Source organism: Diabrotica virgifera, chromosome 4 (assembly GCF_917563875.1).
Source record: "Diabrotica virgifera virgifera chromosome 4, PGI_DIABVI_V3a".
In the NCBI taxonomy this organism is placed as follows: domain Eukaryota; kingdom Metazoa; phylum Arthropoda; class Insecta; order Coleoptera; family Chrysomelidae; genus Diabrotica; species Diabrotica virgifera.
This window is the reverse complement of record NC_065446.1, coordinates 10,869,307-10,892,233: the sequence shown is the minus strand read 5'-3', so window position 1 is coordinate 10,892,233 and position 22,927 is coordinate 10,869,307. Positions and strand designations below refer to the sequence as shown.

The window sequence follows — 22,927 nt, the reverse complement described above, 5'->3', positions numbered from 1 at the left end:
CTTTCATTTGCAATTTGCAAAATTAAAATCGATTAATTACCACGGCGTCAGGAAATTTTTTAAATAAACATTAATTTGGTGCTACTCGCAGGACAGCGGTGTTCGATTCACGCAAGTTGATTTCCACCAAAATTTCTTCGAATCTTTATCTAATATATTATTTTCTTACTCTATATTTTATTGTTGTATTTGAATTCCCAAAAATATAACTAATTTTATTATTGTTTGTGAAATATTGTTTAAACAATTACATATGTTTAAAAATAATAGACTTTTATTCTATAAGTTAAAATATATGAACAAAGAAAGTTTTTGCTAAAAAAAGGGTTATTTCAAAGGATAGAGTATGTGTTTTTATTTTGCAATAAACAAATTTATTTATATCGAAATGTAATAAAATTAAAATGTATCAATCATTATCAAAGGTCATTGGAATGCCCAATCAGAGCAAACTATCCGCTGTCCTGCGCGTAGCACCAATAATTAATGTTTATTCAAAAAAATTCCTGACGCCGTGGTGGTTAATCGATTTTAGTTTTGCAAATTGCAAATGAAAGGTACAGTACAATTCTATAAGCAAAAAAAATCAACTTGCTATCTGCTTTATTTTCAGTCCTGTAACATTTTGAAAAAATGTTATCATAAAGTTTTTTTTTGGTGAAATATGAAGGTCCTAAGTGTAGCATAAATGGTTGAAAAACGTAAAATGTAGACACTTGTTTTTGTATGGTTTTTTCGCAAGTATTGCTATTTTGAAACAAGGTTGACTATTTTTTAAATTTTGAACCAACTCTATATTGTAGGAAATTTAATTACGCAACTTTTATGTAAGTACAACATTTCTCGGAAATGAATACTTTTAAAGTTATAATCAAAAAACGAAGAAAAAATTCGAATTTTTCCTTCATTTTTTGACATTTTGATTATTTAAACAATCTTCCGGGCCTTTTTGAGAGGGAGGATAACTCAATGAGTATTATATGAGTTATTTTCAAGCAATTTCTGCAAAAAAAAATTGAGTCACCTCTCAACGTCCAAATGTACTAATATTTTTACAGATGTGCCCTGGTCTACACCGTTTTCTAGAAAAATCAATTTGAAAAGTTTTCGTTTCCTTAAAAAAAATTTTCAGAAAAAACGGTGTATTTTACCAACTTAAAGAAAGAGTAACTTTTAGTACTAGAATACCTCATAATTTAATAATCTAGTGCATAGGCGTAACCAGGATGATCCTAAGGGGGGGGTTACATCTACCTGAAAGGGGGGGGGTTACAACTACTGGAAATATCTGAGGGATATGATGTTAAGCGTATAGAGCTGAAAGTACATCCCAATGGGGGGGGGGTTACAACCCCCAAAACCCCCCCTGGTTACGCCTATGATCTAGTGTTCAAAATTCTCTGGAATATAAATAAACGTACCAGTTTTCGTTTTTCTAAATAGTTTTTTTTTATATTCAAAAAACGAAAAATTTGCAAATCGATTTTGCCAGAAAACGGTGTATCCTATCGACTTAAAGTAAGAGTATCTTTTAGTACTATAATACCTTACATTTTAATAATCCAGACTCAAACATGCATAAAAATTAAAAACAAAAAAGTTATGCTTTTTAAGAAGGAGGATAACTCAAATATTATTATTTGAGTTATTTTCAAGCAATTTCTGCAAAAAAATTTGAGTCACCTCTCAACGTCCAAATGTACTAATATTTTTACAGATGCGCCCTGGTCTATTTTACACATTTAAAAAAGAAGTCATCTTTGACGATATTTCTAACCCTTGTTGGCAATATCGCCAACCTATTATTTCGAATGCAATACGGTCTAACAATTGAACATTATACTTCAAAATTATATATTTGCTGAAAAATAACAATAAGTAAGTATTTAAAAACAATAAGATTTTTGTACCATAATCTGGAGTAATTAGCATATCTGAAAATGAAGTGTCATGTGTTTTCTTCATCTGATGTTTGTATCTCACTTAACTCTATATCATCAGAATCACTGTTGCTTGTGGATGACTCTACGGCAGACCGCTTTTTAATTTTTCCACTTTCGACGTAAGGCAACCTTCTCCAAGTAGGGATGGTAACGCCAAGGAGTTATTACCATCCATTGGACTTGCGATATTACTGACATGCACATAAAATGTTTGTAATTTGGTTTTCGAAGATAAGCAAAACTATCTTAAAAATCTGAATGCATCATTTTATTCCTTAGCCAAGCCGCACACCAAAGAAATATGAAACGAAAAACATGAAACATGAAACGAAAAACATGTTTCATGAAACTAAAACACTGCTAAATAAATCTCAAAGTCCGCCTACCAATGAAACTAGTGTGATTCATGCTCATGACACATTTTTATTTTCGGAGAGTTTCATAAATGGCCGGACGTATATTTGTTTAGCAGTGGTTTATTTCCATGAAACGTAATTTACTTCTTTGATGTGCGGCCGGGCTTAGGAAACAAAGTACAAATCACTGAGATCAAATAATATTACTCATCAATAACGCCGCTCCAATCTAATAAACACAACAGATGTAAAATTATAAACAGTACTACTTCTACACCGAACACTGACACTCAACTGTCCTAAACACATTAAACACTGCTGGCGAATCTAAGGTCATCGCAAACATGATCACGTGATTTAGAATACTATAAGAAACATATTATCCATGTTATTACCATTTATTATTTAGCAAACGTACTTTCTAAGAAATCACGAGTCGGCGATATTACCAAGCTGGCGTTATTACCTGCACATACCTTATACAATATGACAATTATTGTCATGATATTTTATATTCTTCTTTTTGTTTTTATGCTGATATGTTCTTATCCCACAGTAGGTACCGGGTTCAATTTTCGTATGCAGTTTCTTGTTGGTCCTAGTCTATTTTTCATATCATCTTCCGTTTTTTCTTTGTTTGATATTATGAAACCTAAATACTTGTACTTGTCAGTTCCTCTGATTTGTTTACCCTCGGCTATTTCCAGCTGTTTGCTGTTTTAGTCCTGTATTCTCCGTTGTTAGGTACCTATTCAGTTTTCTTTAGGTTTATTTCCATCCCATTCTTTGTATATTCCTGTTCCAGTTTTCTCATCATAAAACTGAGGTCATCTTCGTCTTGTGCGATCACTATATTGGTCGTCACTGTCGTCAGCAAAACTTGGAATGTAGATATATACCTATATAGATCTTCGTGCCTTACTGGTATACCCATTCCCTCGCACTTGATTTTCCATAGTTTCAGGGTTTTTTTCCGGGAATATTTTGAACAGGGTAGGGAATGTGGCGCAGCTCTGTAGTAGTCCCTTTGTCGTCTTAACTGGACTGTATATTCTATTGCCCGTTTGCCCGGGCAATAATTTATGTAATAGTTCTTATAAAATGTTTATATTTAAATTTAATTATTTCTTCAAGCAGGTCTCATGCATATGAGTAGGTTATCTCATATCTCAGTGGCATTATGTTATCTCTGTGTTTTGTTAATATCCATGATATCGGCATTATCTCTTGCCTCCAAGACGCTTTAACAAACTAAAAATGATAAAACATTCTTAAACATTCTATAAGAAAGCGAGATACATAACAGCAGCCAAAAAAGTTTCAAGTTTCTAATAGAAACAAGACTAGTAACTACATAATGATTATTGTGAATTTTTCAAACATGTAGAATGACCATTTTAATTGGAATAAAACCTGAATCATATATCTGGAGCATATGAACCAGAGTCTGGGTCATGTTGAGGGTCCTTTGGTGGTCGCTCTGGTGTGGTCCCAAATTCGACAATTATGTTTGTTGACTGAATTTTGCTGAAAATTGAACTGTTGACTGAAAATTGTTTTGCTGAAAATTAGGTTTCCAAGTGCAAAAAAAAAGAGTCCAGTCAGCTAATACACGTCGCTGTCATTTACATGCAGCTCCTGTGTCAGTTGAATTTTGTATGGGTACAGGGGCCCAAATCACGAAGGAAAATTAGCCAATTTTTGGTCTATGATGATTTGAGTTCTTGTGAGCAACGTGAAATCAATTGCCTTGGATTATCCTGCACACACTCACGGACAGGACAACAGCGAGGTTTTCAACAGATCTTGAGTTTCATCGACGTACGAGAATTGGTTGAATTGTTTACCGAACCAATGGACTCAAATTGATCCACTACTACTGCGAATAGTTCTTTCGGTAAGACCAAGTAAGACTATTATGGTGACGATAAAAATGGAGAAGTAATCACGCGTAACGTTGCCCGAACCTAAAACCCACTATAAAAACGAGTTTATCATTTGCATGTATTGTTGTACACTGCATCCATCCATATTAATTTGGCAAAACACACTTAATCAGGCAAAAAAGGACTTTAGACCAGACGCAATTTGACAAAGTAGCTTCAACAGAGATTTAGTTTCTGTTTGATTTCCATTTCCATTTCATTGAGCATCAACAATATGGCCGCAACGCCCGCTACCAACTGTACCCTAAAAATCTGAAAGTCCCTATTTTAAAGCTGTTTAAAAGACCCCTGTGCCCTGTAGTAGTAAGTAGTGTCCTTATTTATATCTGGGTTATTACGAATTTATGTTATGAATACCTATTTTGCAAAAAATAGGCCTGGTAAAATATATTTTTTCTTTTGTGTTTATATGACTGCGAACACTGAATCAATTCGCCAGGTAAACAGCAACAGCAACTGTATCACCTGTATCTACGTGACTTTACTCACGTCTAATTTCTTCATCTATCTCTACTTTTGTACAAGTTATCTACTTGTTTAATTAACAGTGGTTAATGAGGACGATAAATGATGAAAGTATGTAAAGTAAATAATCATAAGAATATAAGGTATAATAAAATAAACTTATTTATATAGTAAAACATTTAGTGAAAGTTCGGTAAAACTTTAGACAGATCCGTAGCACCGGCAATGCTGTAGAGATTGTTCAGTGAGTGGTGAGTGAAATGAATCGTTAGCTGGCGGGGGTAGTCGGTTCGTCGGTTCGTTTCGTTGGTATCCATGTAGAATCTAGAATTAAGTTGTCGTTGTTTTAATATTAAAACATAGTAATGGAGGTGTTAACTATCTTAAACCTAAGTAATGTATACAGTGAAATATTCTTATGTACTTCATCCCGAATAATTTCGGCTAAATAATTATTTGTGAAGGACATCCGTTGCTGTAAAGATCACCTTTATCGGAACTGGATTTATTGTAACAATTACCTCATTCCTGTTCCTGTTAGTTGCGTTTCGGCTAGTACATGTGGCTTACCCAAATGGTCATTACATTTTTATGTACAAATCAGATATGTACATTGCTGTTTATAAAAAACACTCCCTGTTAAGGAACATTGTAAGTAAAACTAAAAAACTTTAAACAGTGTTGATGTCAACTAATACATAACATGAATAATAGAGTTGAGAAGCCGACCACTAGCAGTAGCAAACTACACAAAGTAAAGAAGCCTCCAGGTATTTCCAAGATTAGTCCAAAAATATTTAGAAACATGACAAGCAAAGTTCCTCCATCCCTCCATGGCCAACAAAAAGAAGAAAGTTTTGTTTTTCAGGAACCTGAAGAAGCTATGATACTTAGACCTACAAGGGAGGAATTTGAGGACCCTCTTGTGTTTATTGCAACAATAAGACCCTATGCAGAAAAGTATGGAATATGTAAAATAATACCACCTGCAGTAAGTTACCATTTCTGTTTTGAAAAGAAGAGATTTTGACATATTTGGGTAGACAAGCCAAGTCTCATATTATTGCCCATTTTCCACACTGATTTTAACCAGGTGTGTTGAATGTTTCCCTTTGGGTTGATAACCCCTTCAGGAATGTGTCATTATTTGGTTATATTGTCTAGAATCATTTTTGGGCATTTCTGATTCTGACCTACTCCTTGGAAGTACACACTCCTTTATTCATACATTCAAAATGTCTTCCCCATAGAGGCACATCATTGCCATATCTTTGCATTTTCAGTTTTACTCTTTTTTTATTACTCAAGTCCCATATCTAGAATTTATCATCTTTACAAAAATTCAGTGTTTACTTTTGATTTTTTGACTACTTCATGATCAGTGCTGCAAATTAAACATGTTTTGTCAACTGTTTCTCTATTAATTTTAAGTACAGATCATAGATACCTAAAACTGTTAGTTTGTATTGTAATTTGAGTATCTAAACTTCATGTTTAACACGTTCGCTACAAAGGGGGAATAGTTTTGTCCTCGTAGACTGTAGCTATTTAAATTACCAGTATGTGCAGTGCGATCCCCGGCTCAGGGGTGAGACACTGGTCAATGAGAAAAATTGGCTCATATATGAGTCACTTATTTGAGTAAATGTTGGGAATAAATCCAAACATAAATTAAGTATTCCCTAGTATATACTCCCATGTTTACCCAATTTACCCATGGTCAGGTGTATATTGTTTATTATTTCCTGAGCCTGTGAATTTTTAAATAGAAGTTGTTTTAGTTCCTATGTTTGGCAGTCTGTTATAAATAAAATACTTTGTTACTGCTTAAATGTTTCAGCTATTTGCCATTTTCAATAAACGCTTTAATAAACATTACATAATACATATTATTATACTTATGTTAGCATTGTATGATGGTTTGTGTTGGAATACAAAGGTGATTTTGACTATAAAGCCATATGACAGGTACTAAAAAGATACAGCCCCTTCAGAGTTGTATTTAAAGTATTGCCAATGGTGTATTTACAAAACAAATTAATTTATTATGTTGTGATATGTATTGGAGAGATCCTTGATATCAGTTTTGTTATTGATACAATTTTGATCTTTATGTGAATTATCTCCAATATCATTAAATTGTTGTAGTTCTGTGTTTTTTCCCAAAATCTGTACATTATCAAAATCATGGTTATGTTCTCTATAGAATGCTTGGCTAAGGCTATAGTTTTTAATGCATTGGTTTGTACACTATGTTTGTGTGCAACAACCCTTCTATTTAGATATTGTTGTGTTTGTTCAATATGATGTGTTGAATTGCAGTCTTTACAATTTACTTTATAAACAAAATCCTACTGCTGATCCTCAGTGACATTGGTACTTGGTTAAGTTTTGAAAAATATTTTACAGATTTTTTAACAATTTATGTCCAACACTCATGTCATATATCTTTCCAACATTTTCGACATTTGGTTGGAGAATCCATTAATGTATAGTAGGGATATGTATCTAGTCTTATAGGAAGAGCAATTAAGCTATCTAGCCCACAATACCATTCCGAAAATCTGAAACAAGTTAAATATAACATATTATGTTAAAAAAATACTTAATTATCCACCAAAATTTTACAACATTCTAATTAAAAAACAAACTTAAACCATATCTAACAATAATAATAGTAATGTCACCATCTCAAATAAATACTACATAATATATCCCTATCATCCAACTGAGCAACTGAGTTGGTTGTCTCTCACCAGATTGCTAGGTACCTGGTTGTCGAGCGAGGATCTGTATGTCCCAACGAACTGTCAATACGGATGGAATGGGCAAGAAGTGAATTTAATGCGGCCAGTATGAGAGAGTATAGTCAGGAAAGGATAGAAGATAATCGCCATCTTTCGTAAACAAAAAAATTGATAGTGGCAGTCAGGGTTGCCAATTTGGGGTATTTCCCATATAATTTTGGAGTAATTTAAAAGCGTCTAGAGGAATTTTTCTAAGCAGAAATGGTTGGGGGGACAATTATGAGGGATATTAAGGGGTCGTGGTAAATTAAATTTGCGTATATACATAGAACTGTATATTATACTCTCATATAATCGAAGATGGTAGGGCCTATGAATTATATCCAGGGCCTTCTGTTGATAAGTAGTATAATTTTGGTTTACTGTTCTCTACATTTGACTACTAATTTATTAAAATGTGGCAAAAATTTAAATTTGGGATATTTGAGCTTCAATTTGAGGAAATTTCAGTTTCTAAGTGGGGGATTTATAAAACCACATCTGGCAACTCTGGTGGTAGTTGTAGCAAATTTTCCCTGGCATGCTCTGTCTCTCTCTAGGACCTCTCACGTGTATGTTGGCCACAATATCGCTTGGTATATTGACAGTTCGTTGGTATGTCCCCTGTAATAATATGTTACTTATCTTTCAATATCGACTTAATTGTGTCATAATGTTAATTATTTTTAATACTTTAACTACGTAATTTAAAGGTCTGGTGACCTCATTCTGTGGCTAGTTCCATGTACTGATGCATAGATGTTCATAGCCACAAATTTGGATTATTCCAAATTAAATTAGTAAATTGATATGAAAAAGTATTAATTTGTAGAATTTAAATAATAATTCTTCTGATTTATGTGTCTTATTTACTTTGTAAATACTTTTTGCCAGCACTGTAATACACCTAATACAGGTTATGCACCGCATCCCTCGGTAGACTGCAAGCTATAGCAGAATCTCCACTGTAGACAGCATACTATAGTGATACTAGTGATACCATTTCTCGTAAGATTCTCAAGTGAAGAGGAAACTTAAAAATGTGATAGAATAACCGAATAACGATTTGAAAAATGTATTTAATAAAGTTAGAAATAATATATCACTTTATATTATTTTTGTCTTTATTGTAGTTTTCTTATCTTTCATGGCTTATAATTGCTTGTTTGATCTGGGTTAATAGCAGGTTGACATAATTTTGTTAACATTATCTTAAGTCATAATTTTTTGTGTATGCATCAAATTGTTAATTGTTGTTTTCAATTGTTGTAAATTGCCCTGTACATGCTTGATATTCCTAATATGATTTGTAGTAATTATCTCTTGTATATGAAATATCACAGTGTGATTGAAATGAGATTTTGATATTTTGCTATTTAACACATTGATGGACAGTGCATCAAATATACAGTAAGCGCCACCCTACTAGATACATAGGAACATTCATTTACAGTCCTGGACCCTTCACTCCCTGCAATGATTATTTTTATGTCTAGTGACGTTTAGAACGTCAGAAAATGTATAGAAACTGAATATTAACATAGAAAGTTGACAAACAATAGATTAGGTGTATTAAATACAGCTGATCTAATTTTGACGTTTATAGTTGTCATTTTGTAAAAATTTTAAAGTATTGTAATATTCTTGATGTTTGAATAAAGTTATTTTAAAGCAGAGTAATAATACTAGTAATTAATGTATTTTTTGTATGGAAAAACAATTATTTTGAATAGTTTCTTGACAGTAACATGACAGGGATGAAAGTCACATCTGAGAACGGACGTGATTAGCCCATAAGCATAGCCATTGGGTACCTACCCATGTATCTAGTAGGGTGGCTCTGACTGTGTAAGTGACACTATTATGTATTTTGCAAAGTAGAATAAGGAAATTTTTAACTGAGTTTTTTAACATTTTTTGTAAATGTGTGGATGAGGACCATGGACTTAGTGTCACATTTCATTATGCATCTGTAGATGTAATGTAACATTTTTTGACACCGATTTTTTTTCACAACTCGATATTTTTTGAAAATGTCCTGTATAGATAGGGTTACCATAATTTATTATTTAGGGGTGGTCCAAGGGGTTGTAGAAAATGTAAAATGTGAGTTTGACTGTGTTGCTACCTCTACATTGTACATATTATGTGCGAAATGCATATGGCACAATTAAAAGTACAGCTGTTTCGCTACAACATGCAACTAACATCGAAAATCTCTGCCAGTTTAAAATACATATACATATGTACATACATACTCAACTAACTGTCAATTATTATTATTGTCTGCTCGTGCTCGTGCGCTGTTGCAGTGTGACCAACTCAGCTAGGTGCTGCGTAGAATGAAATTTCCCACCGGTGGGCCAAGTGTTTTTCATTTTCAATGAAAACATTTCGTTTATAAATTCGCAAAAGTGTGTGTGTTATTGCGTTGCCGCTCCTGCAATACTCAGATCAGACTTATCGATGGATTCTTATGTAGTTTTTGCTTCTGAATAAAAATCTGAAAACGGCATTTCGATATTTCTAACCGTCTTCGAGATAATCGACTTCAAAATCTAAAATGTGACGTCACAATCGTTTTATTTTCTTCCGATACACTACACGTCCAGCTGAAATCGTTGCTATTAAGTAGGCTAGTTTTTAAATCTCAATTTGTTAAGCAAAGCATAGGTTATTTACATTTGAGTTTGACACTTCGTGAATGTCAAACTAAATTTTAAATTAAGTATTAATAAAACATCAATGACATTTGATAGTGAATTTAAGTATTATATAAAAATAAATAAGATGTTCAAAAATATAATTTGAGTATATTTTAAAAGCAATAATTATTTATTAACAGCTTTAAAAAGGTTTATACGGGTATACGGCCTCCCCTTTATGATAAATGGACTGTTCCATTTGCTATGAAATTAAAATATACTCGGTTCGCTAAACTCGACACAACTGGCTAGTAATTTAATAGGTAATTTTTTTGTTTTTGCGAATTTTGGCAAAATTGACAAAATTACTAATTATTTAGTAATTATTAACTAATTAGTAATTATTTTTTTTGGCAAATTTTCAAAATTATTGACTAAAATCACTAACCAGTTGTGTCTGAGTTTAACGAACCGACAGTGTATGAAATAATATTGTTTGGTATAAAAAATTATGGTGTGATATGTGCAATTACATCCTTCTAATGGAAAAAAATATTTGAAGATTTTTCTCAAATTATGGATACCAACAACATTTTCATTTATAACTCTTTTATTTTTAATTTGACGAAGAAAAGTTATTCTTCATAAAAACCTCTTCATGTTCTAAGATTTATGATGCAACCATCATATTGTAAAATTTTATTATTTTTTACGAGGTATATAAAAAATATGAATTTCGATCAAAAGTAAACTACCTTTATAGTTCATAACATTTAAATTAGAATGATATAATTGCACATTAAAACATAATTATTAATTCTAAACTACTTTTCATAATATCAATTTTCCATATTATGAATTAAAATATGTAAATAAACAAAGTTTTCGTTATGATAATGCTCGCATTTTCAGCTTGTTTTTTATTAAAGAAAAAATCCGGACGTGTCTTTCAAATCCGGACTGTCCAGACGAAATCCTGACGTATGGTAACCCTATGTATAGATGTTGTGTCACATTACATCAATGGAAATTAGACGTCCATAGACATTCTGTCCATCAAAGTGTTAAGTTAATGTAAAAATATTATGTGCAATTTAAATATCATTGTTGCAGGACTGGAGACCATCATTTGCAGTTGATGTTGATAACTTTAAGTTTACTCCTAGGGTTCAACGATTAAACGAACTTGAGGTGAGAATGGTTTTGTAAATTTTTAAATAGAATTTCTACGGTTTTTAACTATATCGACAACTATATTTGCAGGCAAAAACCAGGATAAATTTTAATTTCTTAGATCAAATAGCCAAATTCTGGGATCTACAAGGATCATCTCTTAAACTCCCTATGATCGAAAACAAGCTCTTGGATTTATATACCTTGCATTGTATTGTGGAAAAATGGGGTAAGCAAAGAAAAATTTGAGGATATGTAGATTTCTTGTATTGATATGCTTTTATAAACTCGATAGATTTTCATATCAGTAAAGTTATCATATCGATTTTATAATGCTGAATTAGACCAAGACTATAATTTATTGCTAATTTATTATGGAAAGAAAAAATGTATTGCTGTTGCCGTTTCCGAGAAACAATAGGTATGCTAACTTTACAATAAACCTAGCAGCGCCATAGCATTGTCTCAGCAAGGAAAATGGCTATATGGCCGCATATTTTATTGCTAATTGATTATCATGCCAATCTTCCCTGTCTATTTTGTTTTTTTATTTCAGTCAGTCCCTTTCGCAAACTATTAGACTAAGAGCCGCTATAGGTGAAAATTCTTAATCATTTTAGGCACGACGCACAGTGTTCAAAATTGAAGGAAACGTGATCGAAAGTAAAAAAAAAAAGTAAATCTGAGAATGTCGAAATTAAGGGGTTTGTTTGTACTACTCATGATGCAACTTTTCAGCAAAAATTGATTTTTTAAGTTTGTTAGGGCCAGATGTATTAATGATCAAAAGTACAAAATTCAATATAATTTTATACATCAAATTTAAATCCTCAGAATATGCCTTTTACTTTGATTATTACTGCATTTATGTGGATAGCTAATGTAAAAGTATTTATTGAAGATAAAAATACATACTTTAAAGATTAAAATGATATAGTTAGCTTCACGGAAAGGTGATTATAATTTTGATATAATCGGCTGTCTAAAAACCTATACAATTTTTGATAAAATTAATGTTTGACAGCGTATTACGTTTATTGTGCCATCTTGTGCCACGTTAAATCCTTCACTAGATGAAGGATTACAATGTAAGGAATAAAAAAATATATAACACAAACTGCGGAAAACTGCGCAACTGAGTACATGGCGCATTGCATCGAGCGCTGCGCGCGTTTAGTCTGAATTAATTGCATTCGTACGTATTGTTTACATGTATGTATGTCAAACACATGATATTTGTTGGGGTTGCGAAAAGAGATTTTAGTTTTGATGAAGTAGTGTTTTTGCTTAATAGAGAATATATATTGTACATTAGTTTTATAAATAGCTATATTAACAATTTATTGAAGTTATATTTCTTTAGGCGCGATTGGGAAAAATGTTGGAAATTGGAGTAAATGTAAATGTGCGCGAATTCATCAAAAATTGTTAGCTCTACGCGCAGATACGTTATAGGGTTTTTCAACGCTTCTCATTTGTTTCGAGCTTCCGTCATAGTTGTCGCATAATCCGTGTATATTAATATACTAAGCAGCAAAATTAACGCACCACCTGTAAAATGGGACATTTTTGATGTCTCGAATTTCCTAAACCTCTTGTCCGATTTAAGTTATTTAATATGTTATAGCCTTATTCTTTAACAATATCTCCGTAATAATATTGTTGCTAGACGGATAAGATGTCATTGTATACCGGGTGTACCAATAATACTGTGTTTTTTTTTTCTAAAAGTATTGAGTATTTCTTACCACTCATAACACTGTTAAAAATATATATACAGGGTGTTTCATTAAGAATGTCCAATGTCTGAGTTGTAGATTCTAGACCTCGAAATATTAAGATTTAACCAAAATCACTTAAATAAAATATGACTCCTTACAGAGTTACAGAGTGTGTTATTTAAAAATTTAAAAACTATGCTCAATATTTTAAAACTATTCTACGTATCCTTCTCATACTTGACAGACAGTGTAGGTACTATACACCCTATGAAATTATGTTAAATATCCGTTTCTAGTTAGTCTCAGAGGCGTACGAGATTGGAGACAGTGAGGGGTTGACCCTTTCCAATTCCTACTCCACTGGCGGAATTTCCATTTTAGCGCAATTTTTCGATTCTCCAATACTCGCCATGTAAATAACATACTCCTCACACCTAACGATAAAATTATTCGTTTTCGAGATATTTGAACTTAAACAAGTAACGGCACAGATATTTTGAATAATGTATTGTGTCGCTTAATTTTAAAATATCTCGAGAAAACTTATGATTTTATCATTAATAATGAATAATGTACTCTTCAGTCTTAACGATAAAATCATTGGTAATAGAGATACTTGAAGTTTAAATTTAAGCGGCACAATAAATTAATTAAATATCTGTGCCGTTACATGTTTAACTTCAAATATCTCGAAAACTGATGACTTTATCGTTGCGAATGAAGTGTATGTTATTTACATAGATAGTATTGTAGAATCGAAAAATTGTGCTAAAATGGCATTTCCGCCAGTAGCGTAGAATTTGGGAAGGCTCAACCATTCACTGTCCCCTGTCGTACGCCTCTGGTAATGGGCAGAAACGATTGTTTAACATAATTTTATAGGGTGTACAGTACCCACAGTTTTTGCCAAGTATGAAAAGGATACGTCAAATACTTTTAAACCAATGAGCAAAAATATTTTTTAAATTTTTAAATAAAACACCCTGTAACTCTGTAACGAGCCACATTTTATTTAAGTGATTTGGGTTAAACCCTAATATTTTGAGGTGTAGAATCTACAAATAAAATTGGACATTCTTAATGAAACACCCTGTATAACGATATTTTTTAAGTAATTCACCCCCTAATGAAGGGATGAAAACTAAAAAAAAACGACCCCTGTTATAATATACTCGTTATACGGTATAATACCTCAAATATTCCAAGTTTTCAGCTGGATCACTTTTACAGTTTAAACAAATTTAGTTTCGATCACGTTTTGACCAATTTTGAACACTGTGCGACGGGACCCTATAACTTAAATAGTAGAACCTAAAAGAAAACGTTTGAGCACTGTGCCGTCACTTTTCAGTGGCACATGCGTCTACAGTGGCGCATCAAACTTTCCACTTATGGACGGGATACATAAATTAAAAAATACCCTCCCTCATTACCAGAATTTAATTTTTTTCATTTTTTTAAGTTTTATGTGATTAAGACATAAGATTCATCGTAATTTTAACCCACCACCCCCTTCTCCCTGCCCCCACCATCAAAAACTTTATTTTTCGATTTTATTTTTTTTTTGGTGGGATGCAATCAATTTTAAAATTTCAAAAAATTTACACGCATAGTTAAGGCTTTTATAAAGCACGTCTATTTTTTTATAGACCTGTAGGTTGAGTGTACATAACCTCAAAAAAATTTTAAAATTTTTTTTTTGAAAAAAAGTATATAACTTTTTTTTGGGGATAGCTGCAGATCTAATTTTTTCTTAGTTTTGTGTATTTTATCAAACACTATATTTCTAATTTTTTTCAGATTTTTCTGTAACGTTAGTCACCTTCAAAAATCCAAAAAACTGTTTTTTAAGGGGGTTTTGGGGGGTTTGAACGTGTTTTTCTGTTTTTTAAATATTCTAAAGAACTCAGTTACTTCAAGTTACATAACCTATAAAAACAAAATTGATTTGATATATTATGAAGTCTATAAAATAGGGAAAATCCCCCAAAACCCCCCAAAAAACAGTTTTTTGGATTTTTGAAGGTGGGGAGACTTACGGAAAAATCTGAAAAAAGTTAAAAGTATAGTGTTTGATAAAACACACAAGATTAAGAAAAAATTGGACTTGCAGCTATTCCTCAATAACAGCCAGATCAGTACCGTTGATTCTGTAAAATTTCTTGGCATTTTTTTAGACAGCAACCTTAAATGGTCCCTCCATATCGATTTGTTACGGAAGAAACTCTCTTCAGCCTGCTATGCTATAAGATCTGTTTCGAATGAACTCAATTTAGCATCTTCCAAAATAACATATTTTTCTTTGTTCGAGTCACATCTTCGTTATGGTCTTCCTTTTTGGGGTTCTGGTACAGCTGCCCAATTCGATGTTATTTTCAAATTACAAAAAAGAGCTATAAGATATCTGTTTGGCCTCAGAAGAACAACACACTGCAGAAGTTACTTCAAAGATCACGGAATTTTAACCCTTCCATCTTTGTATATTTTAGAAACTGTTTGCTTAATTCGTAAACATCTACATGTCTTTCCACCAAGACCTAATCATCACTACTTCACGAGAAATTCTACGTTTGACGTCTATTTGCCGACCCCGTCCTCGGAGTTAGTAAAGAAATCGATATTATATTCCGCAAAAAAAATGTACAACCATCTCCCCCTACAACTAAAATCTGCACCATCTTTTCCCAAATTCCGTAAACTGACAAAAGCCTACCTGTCTGAAAGACCATATTATTCAGTAGAAGATTATTTTATTCAATAACTAAGAAATTACAGTACCCTTTGCACAAGTAGTATTTTTATTATTTTTTTTATCTATATTTGGGTGTCATATGCAGCAGCTTAACTTTTTAACTTTTAAACCTTTTTTATTAATTATTAGGTAGACTATGAATTTGCAATTTATTTAAATTTTTGCAATTGATTATTTCTGTTTTAACTTCGATTTATTTATTTCATTTAACTTATTGACGATTTATGTAATTTTAGTAAATTGGATTGTTATTGTTTTGTTTTCTTGACTTTTTATAAGCTTTGTCGATAAAATTGTAAAATTTTTCATGGCAATAAAGCATATTTCTATTCTATTCTATTCTATTCTAAAGTTATACGCTTTTTTGAAAAAAAAATTTCTTTTAATTTTTTGAGATTATGTACACTCTACCTATGGGTGTATAAAAAATAGGCATGTTTTATAAAAGCCTCAACTATGCGTGTGAATTTTTTGAAATTTTAAAATTGATTGCATCCCACCAAAAAAAAATAAAAACGAAAAATGAAGTTTTTGATGGTGGGGGCAGGGGGAAGGGGGTGGTGGGTTAAAATCACGATGAATCCTATGTGTTAATCACATAGAACTTAAAAAAATTAAAAAAAAATTAATTCTGTTAAAGTTCTGTTAACTTTTAATTTATTTATCCCGTCCATAAGTGGAAAGTTTGATGCGCCACTGTCGACGCATGTGCCACTGAAAAGTGACGGCACAGTGTTCAAACGTTTTCTTTTAGGTTCTACTATTTAAGTTATAGGGTCCCATCGTGCCTAAAATGATTAAGAAATTTCACCTATAGCGGCTCTTAGTCTATATATTTTTATCTAATTTCATTTAAGGTGGATATCAAAACGTACTCAAAGATAAAATGTGGCAGCAAGTTGCACAATTAATGGGCCTCCCAATGAAAAAAGGTGTTGGAGCTATGTTGAAACTGCATTATGAAAAAGTGCTGTACCCATATGATTTATTCAAATCTGATCAATCCAATGATGTAGTAAGTAAATCTTCATTTTTATTTAGTTTTTAATATATTTTTATTCAGATGTACAGGGTGTCACAAAAAAGCAGGTCATAAATTAAATCACATATTCTGGAACAAAAAAATAGTTCGATTGAGCCTAACTTACCTTAGTACAAATGTGCACATAAGTTACAGCCCTTTGAAGTTACAAAATGAAAATTGAGCAAATTGAGCAAAACTGGCAATATTTCGAAAGCAATTAGAGATTTTTTATTGAAAATGGACATGTGACATTCTTTGACAGGGTTTTGTTCCTTTAATCCCGCCAAATATTTCTGTATGTTGTTTCTGTATGTATTAAGTAACATTATAGAAACCTGGTAATAATATTATGAAAATAATATTCAATAATCTTACTTAACCATTTACACATGTTGATCCCTGAGCCAGGGTAAGAATCACCCCAAATTTTTTCAGTGGCAGTGGGGCCAGTGGGGGACAAACAAGATATCGTTTTAGCCCTTGAAATTCACTTTATAAACTAAAATTTTTAATTTCGGTTCAATATTTTATTTTATTTAGGTATTTAAAAGAAATAAATATATTCCTACACATTCCTTATTTTTTATCTGGAGTGCTTTTATCCTTATAGAGTGAGTGCAGAAAAGATTCTTATTTTATACCTTGTTTATTTCTGCCATTTATTTCTTTCCCATTTTGTTGACAATTTTTATCCACGAAATAAAAGTTTAAGTACACTTTTTGGATTGTATATACATAAATAACTGATTTAGATCCTGTTAGAGGGACCAATGTAAAAGGCAAGGCAGAAAATATTCGTCAGCGGTCTCAGGATGGTACAGAATACAGATAGTGGATCGTGGTAAATTTTATTTAAAAATAGGGTTCGCCAACTTCTTGAAAATTTCAAGATCTTGTCTTAATTTCAAGACAAGATCAAGACAAGAAGTAATTTTAGATTTCAAGACAAGACAAGACATTTTATAGTAATACCAAGATTTCTTGTCAAGAAAACAAGAAATCTTGAAATATCTTGACTAATAATGAAAACTCTAAAACGTATTTATTTGTGAAAAAGATAACATTATTTTAACATAATATAACATATTTTAATTTATTGAACATTTTTTTGCTAAAACGATTTACAAAAATGTAAATTAAAAATAATAATTAATGATACTTACCTAATCCTGTTGAAAATAAAATTTCAAACTAGATTTTATTTTAAATAACAAATTTAGCACATTTTTAAATCGGAATTGATAAGCCATGAATTAAGGCAGATAACACTTCTCATGGAGTCAACGCCTAGCAGATTTCTTGGCTTTGTTATGGTAATAATAATAATATCGTATGGCATTTTTGCCGGGGAGATCCTTTCGGACAGTTCCGGCGCCATTGACATCTTTAACCCTGTTTTAAGTAACTAGTGCCGATGTACACTAGCCCAGGGGGACCGACGGCTTTACGTGCTCTCCGAGGCACTGTAAGACGGCTCGTGTCATTATTGGAAATGAAAATGGCTTGTCTTTGGCAGGGCTCGAACCCACGTGCACTGGCGTATGAGGCCAGCAATTATGCCGTTACTCCACGGCCGCTCACTTTGTTATGGTTAAAGCTGCTCTTGAAAATAGCATTTCCGCAGGTACAGATGTTGCTGGCGTTCCGAGAAAATCCTTGGTCATTTTCGATAATGACGGGTAGATATTTTCGTGTCTTCTCCACCAATCAAGTATATTCTCAGACCAGTATATTCTGACCTAGCCTCATTTATGTATTTTTCAATTTCATACTTCCAAGATTGTAAGTTATCATTGTCAGCGTTCTTAAATAGGTAAGTAATATCTAAATCAAATTCGTTATCTTCTTGTTTCAGACTAAGAGGTATTCTGGTATTGGATTCTGTAGACTAGATCATTCTGGGATTTATTAAAATAGTAAGCTTTAAATATTTCTTCAAATTTTTGTACTGCCTCTTACATTGTAGAATCTTTCTCCAAGATGAAGAGGAAAATGCCTCTACTTTATGCCGAGGATCCAAAATAAGAACTATACAGTATATCCAATTAGTTTTGTTATAGTGTTTCAGTATTTTATCCCTCGCAGCTTGAATGAAGTAAATTAATTACTCGTCGGTAGTGTCTCTATCAATTTAATTATCAAGGTAATGATCCCAATATTTCCAGTTTGTCTAAAAGTAAGTTTACTCCAATTACCACCAATGGGAGTATGCAATATTTTTCCCCTTCGAGCCTCCGAGTATTGAAGAAAGTGTTTTAAAGCTTCTCAGATACTGACAAAATTTACTGATAGAACCCATTTCTTTATATAATATTTTGCATTTATTTAGATTTTCGATCGGGACTACCCCCAGTGGCCGTGTTAGCACGCAACGCAATAGAAAGGTCGCCGGGGAATCACCGGACCGGGTAATCAAGAAATTTCAAGATCTTGAAATTTCTTGAGTCAAGACAAGATATAAAATGTCAAGAAAACGTCAAGACAAGAATTATTGTCTTGTCAACCACTATTTAAAACTGGCAACGACTATAGTAATTCAAAGCTACCGGACTAGCTTAAAATCAGCTTCTGCAGCTATACAATTTTAGAAGTGACTTTGCTACCACTATATCATATTAGAACAGCTGACCCCTTCATTGCAATAATTATGATTAATGTTAAAGTAAACAAATACGTTGCCATTGAATTCTCTAATTCACAAAATGAGCATATCTGACAATTTATTCATTGTTGGTATTTTGCTAAAATTGATGTTTTTTTATATTACCTTTCTCTTTGAAAAATACTTATCTTAATATTTAGATAAAATTCATATACCTAAACTCTTACAAAATACTATTTTTTTTAGAAATCAGACAAAAAGGCTTCATCAGACTTAAAATTTGAAGGTAACAATGTAGATAAAAGAAACAAAGACTATAAGCCGCATAGTATTGAAAGCCGAATGCAGATTAAACCGTCCCCTGAGGTAAACCCTAGGAGAACAAATAGATTCGACATAGATGAAGTAAGTATGTAAATTACTAAAAAGATGTAAACAAAACCTTTTTACTACACTGGCGACGAATGTCGCCACGCGACTACTTACGTCACTTACGAGACTACAGTAGCGTGTCATCAAAACGGAAAACGCGTTCCAAGATTGCGGCTTTACCTAATTTTGAATATTTTGTCGAGATATTTGGCACACATATTCGTAATATACACACAACGCAAAAGTCTAAGGATATTTTAATAATTTGACAATACCAATGACAGAAATTTCATGACCATATAAATTTGCTTGTACTATGATTGTTGATACAGACACTCACTTCTTATCAAAAAAAAAATGTAAAACTGATAGCAATACGTGTTTTAGAATGTTTTTTTATAAGGGACAAAAAAATCGACATTTTTATGTTTTGTTTATTTTTAATTTTTGACAAACTCAAGTTGCTGACCAGCTGGGTGTCTCCCAAAGCGTCGTAAGTCGTTTGTGGCGTCGGTTTAGAGACACTGGGAGTCCAGCCGAGGAACATCCAGGACGTGGTCGCTCTAAAACCGTCGCTCAAGACCGATATTTAATTTTAAATGCCAGAAGGCTGCCAACAGTCACAGCACCCGAGCTGGTTAATGAATTACAGCTTGCACATAATGTAACAATTAGCCGCAGTACTGTGAGGAATCGTCTCCATGAAGCCAATCTTCGTATTCGGCGACCACTGAGATGTCCACCTCTATCTAGAGGCAATTGCGTTTCAAGATTAACCTGGTGTCAAGAGTTTCAGAATTGGACTGACAATGACTGGGCCACAGTTTTGTTTAGTGACAAGTCTAGATATGGATTTCATCCAGATTCTCGTCGGACAAGAGTTTGGAGACGACCCGGAAATGGAGAACGATTACGACATCTTCAAGAAGTGTATGCATACAGAGGTGGTACATTAATGGTATGGGGCGGAATCATGATTGACGGAAGAACTGACCTCATTTTCCCACGTGGCTTTCTCAGAAGTCAGCAATATTTGGACACTATTCTTGAACCTGCTGTGCGCCCGTTTGCTGCTGTTGTTGGAGAAAATTTTTGCTTTAGGCAATAACGCTCGACCACATGTTGCGCATATTGTAACAAAATGGTTGGATAACGAGGGTATTGATATATTGCCGTGGCCAGCACAATCACCGGACTTGAATCCCATTGAGCATGTATGGGACATGCTCCAACGAAGAATTACTCCACATATGGGCAATATCTACAATGAGTTTCAATTAAAAGAGCTTCTGAGAGAACAGTGGACACAACTACCTCAAGCAGACATTAACAATGTGATTCGGAGCATGAACAGTAGATGTAGAGCTGTGATAAACCAACGTGGTGGCCATACTTTATTTTAAGTTTATATTTCGTATTTTTGACATTTTATGGTGGTATGTGAAACATGGGTGATTTGCAATATATTTTTTTCTCCAATTTTCTGTTTTTTTTTGCAGTTTATGGTTTTTGACATATTAAACAACAATTTAAACTACAAATTTTGTATTACTTTTTTTAAGTTGATTACAGATAAACAAAATACGTCGATTTATAAAAATATCCCTAGACTTTTGCGTTGTGTGCAGTAAAGAATGGCGGTACAGAGCCCAATTTGAGAAATATGTTGTATGTGGAAATTACTCTATAGTTAAATACAATATTAAAAAAACGAGCCTGTACCGCCATTAAGAAGAACAAAAAAATACACTTTCTTCAAATAAACTTTTTTATCCCATGCCTAGATTTTGTGTCGCATTGAAATTACTAAAATTTTTCATTTCTAACAAGAAATCGAAAATATTATAACTAATAACTGATTAGGCAACATAGAGAAATAGTCACTGTTATTTTGACAAACCTGCGTCAGATTTCTAACTGTAATAGCACGATTCTCTTATCTGTTCTGTTATCTGTATCGATATCTGTTCAGTGCAGTAGTGTATTATTTTAAGAATTCGTTAGTGTTGATCCATTGGGAAGTAGTGTTTATTTATAATTAATTGATTATATGTTTGTGTAATAGAAACGAAAACAATTTTATTATTAGTAAATAAATATTTATAAAAATTAACAAAAATAAAATAAACCTAGCTCTACTTATAAGTTTATATCAAATATGTAGTTTAGTCATAAGAAATGAAGGACAGATTGAAGTAAGTTCGAAAATATTGTCGACAATGAATATATAACTACCTGAAAAAAGTAGCATTTGTACCGTAGTCAGGATTTCTGTACCTAAATATAGATTTATTGCGAATTTCATTTTCATGGCAAACAAATTTTCACACTTTTTTTATTTATGACAACAGTAGATTACTTATAGGTACTCACATTATTAAAATTTGTGGTGGATCTAATTTCGATTTTCGCATAATTTTGGCACGGAATTTAATGGACTTTTTATTGGAAGGTTTCACTTCATTTTTCGTTTGATGAACTTTTCCGATTTTTTTAAACTATTGATAATATTTTTAGAATAAAAAATCCTCCTAAAACTTTATATACTCGCATTAGAATTCGAAATATTTTTACGTAAAATATACTTACCAATAAGTAAAACGCACAATTAACAATAATCTATTTTTTTCAAAACGTCCAACAACTTAGTTCTATTACACAAAAATATAATCAATTAATTATAAATAAACACTACTTTCCTATGGATCAACACAAACGAATTCTTAAAATAATACACTACTGCACTGAACAGATATCGATACAGATAACAGAACAGATAAGAGAATCGTGCTATTACGCTTAGAAATCTGACGCAGGTTTGTAAAAATCACAGTGACTATTTCTGTATGTTGCCTAATCAGTTATTAGTTATAATATGCTCGATTTCTTGTTAGATATAAAAAATTTTAGTAGTTCCAATGTGACACAAAATCTAGGCATGGGATAAAAAAGTTTATTTGAAGAAAGTTTTTTGAAGTTATACTTCTTTACGATTGTATAAAGTTAAGGATATAAACACCGAATAGCGATAAAGGTATTTATTGATAGAACCGACACTAGGGTAATTCTACCCCGGGAGTACTTCCGAACACTGACTAATTACTGATACGCGATTAGCTAAAGACTGATGTAAACCCCTTCT

The 22,927-nt window shown here is 32.4% G+C and overlaps 1 protein-coding gene and 1 long non-coding RNA gene across 3 annotated transcripts in view; one reads left to right on the top strand and one right to left on the bottom strand.

The window, feature by feature from the left end:
- Positions 1-1,837: 1,837 nt before the first annotated feature.
- LOC126882925 (uncharacterized) lies at positions 1,838-4,137 on the bottom strand. Its single transcript, XR_007697429.1, has 2 exons — positions 2,507-4,137; positions 1,838-2,217 (listed from the first exon to the last, which is right to left on the bottom strand). It is a non-coding gene; the product is annotated as an uncharacterized LOC126882925 (long non-coding RNA).
- An 857-nt stretch (positions 4,138-4,994) lies between these two features.
- Positions 4,995-22,927, top strand: part of LOC126882917 (lysine-specific demethylase 5C) — a 56,276-nt gene continuing 38,343 nt past the window's right edge. Inside the window, exons 1-6 of one of the 2 annotated variants that reach the window (XM_050647995.1) lie at positions 4,996-5,361; positions 5,425-5,701; positions 11,255-11,332; positions 11,405-11,543; positions 16,645-16,802; positions 19,660-19,818. In XM_050647995.1, the coding sequence (XP_050503952.1) occupies positions 5,516-5,701; positions 11,255-11,332; positions 11,405-11,543; positions 16,645-16,802; positions 19,660-19,818 (720 nt within the window). In that variant the 5' untranslated portion in view covers positions 4,996-5,361; positions 5,425-5,515. Of the gene's footprint in view, positions 5,702-11,254; positions 11,333-11,404; positions 11,544-16,644; positions 16,803-19,659; positions 19,819-22,927 lie in introns of both variants that reach the window. The other variant, XM_050647994.1, reaches the window with a different exon arrangement.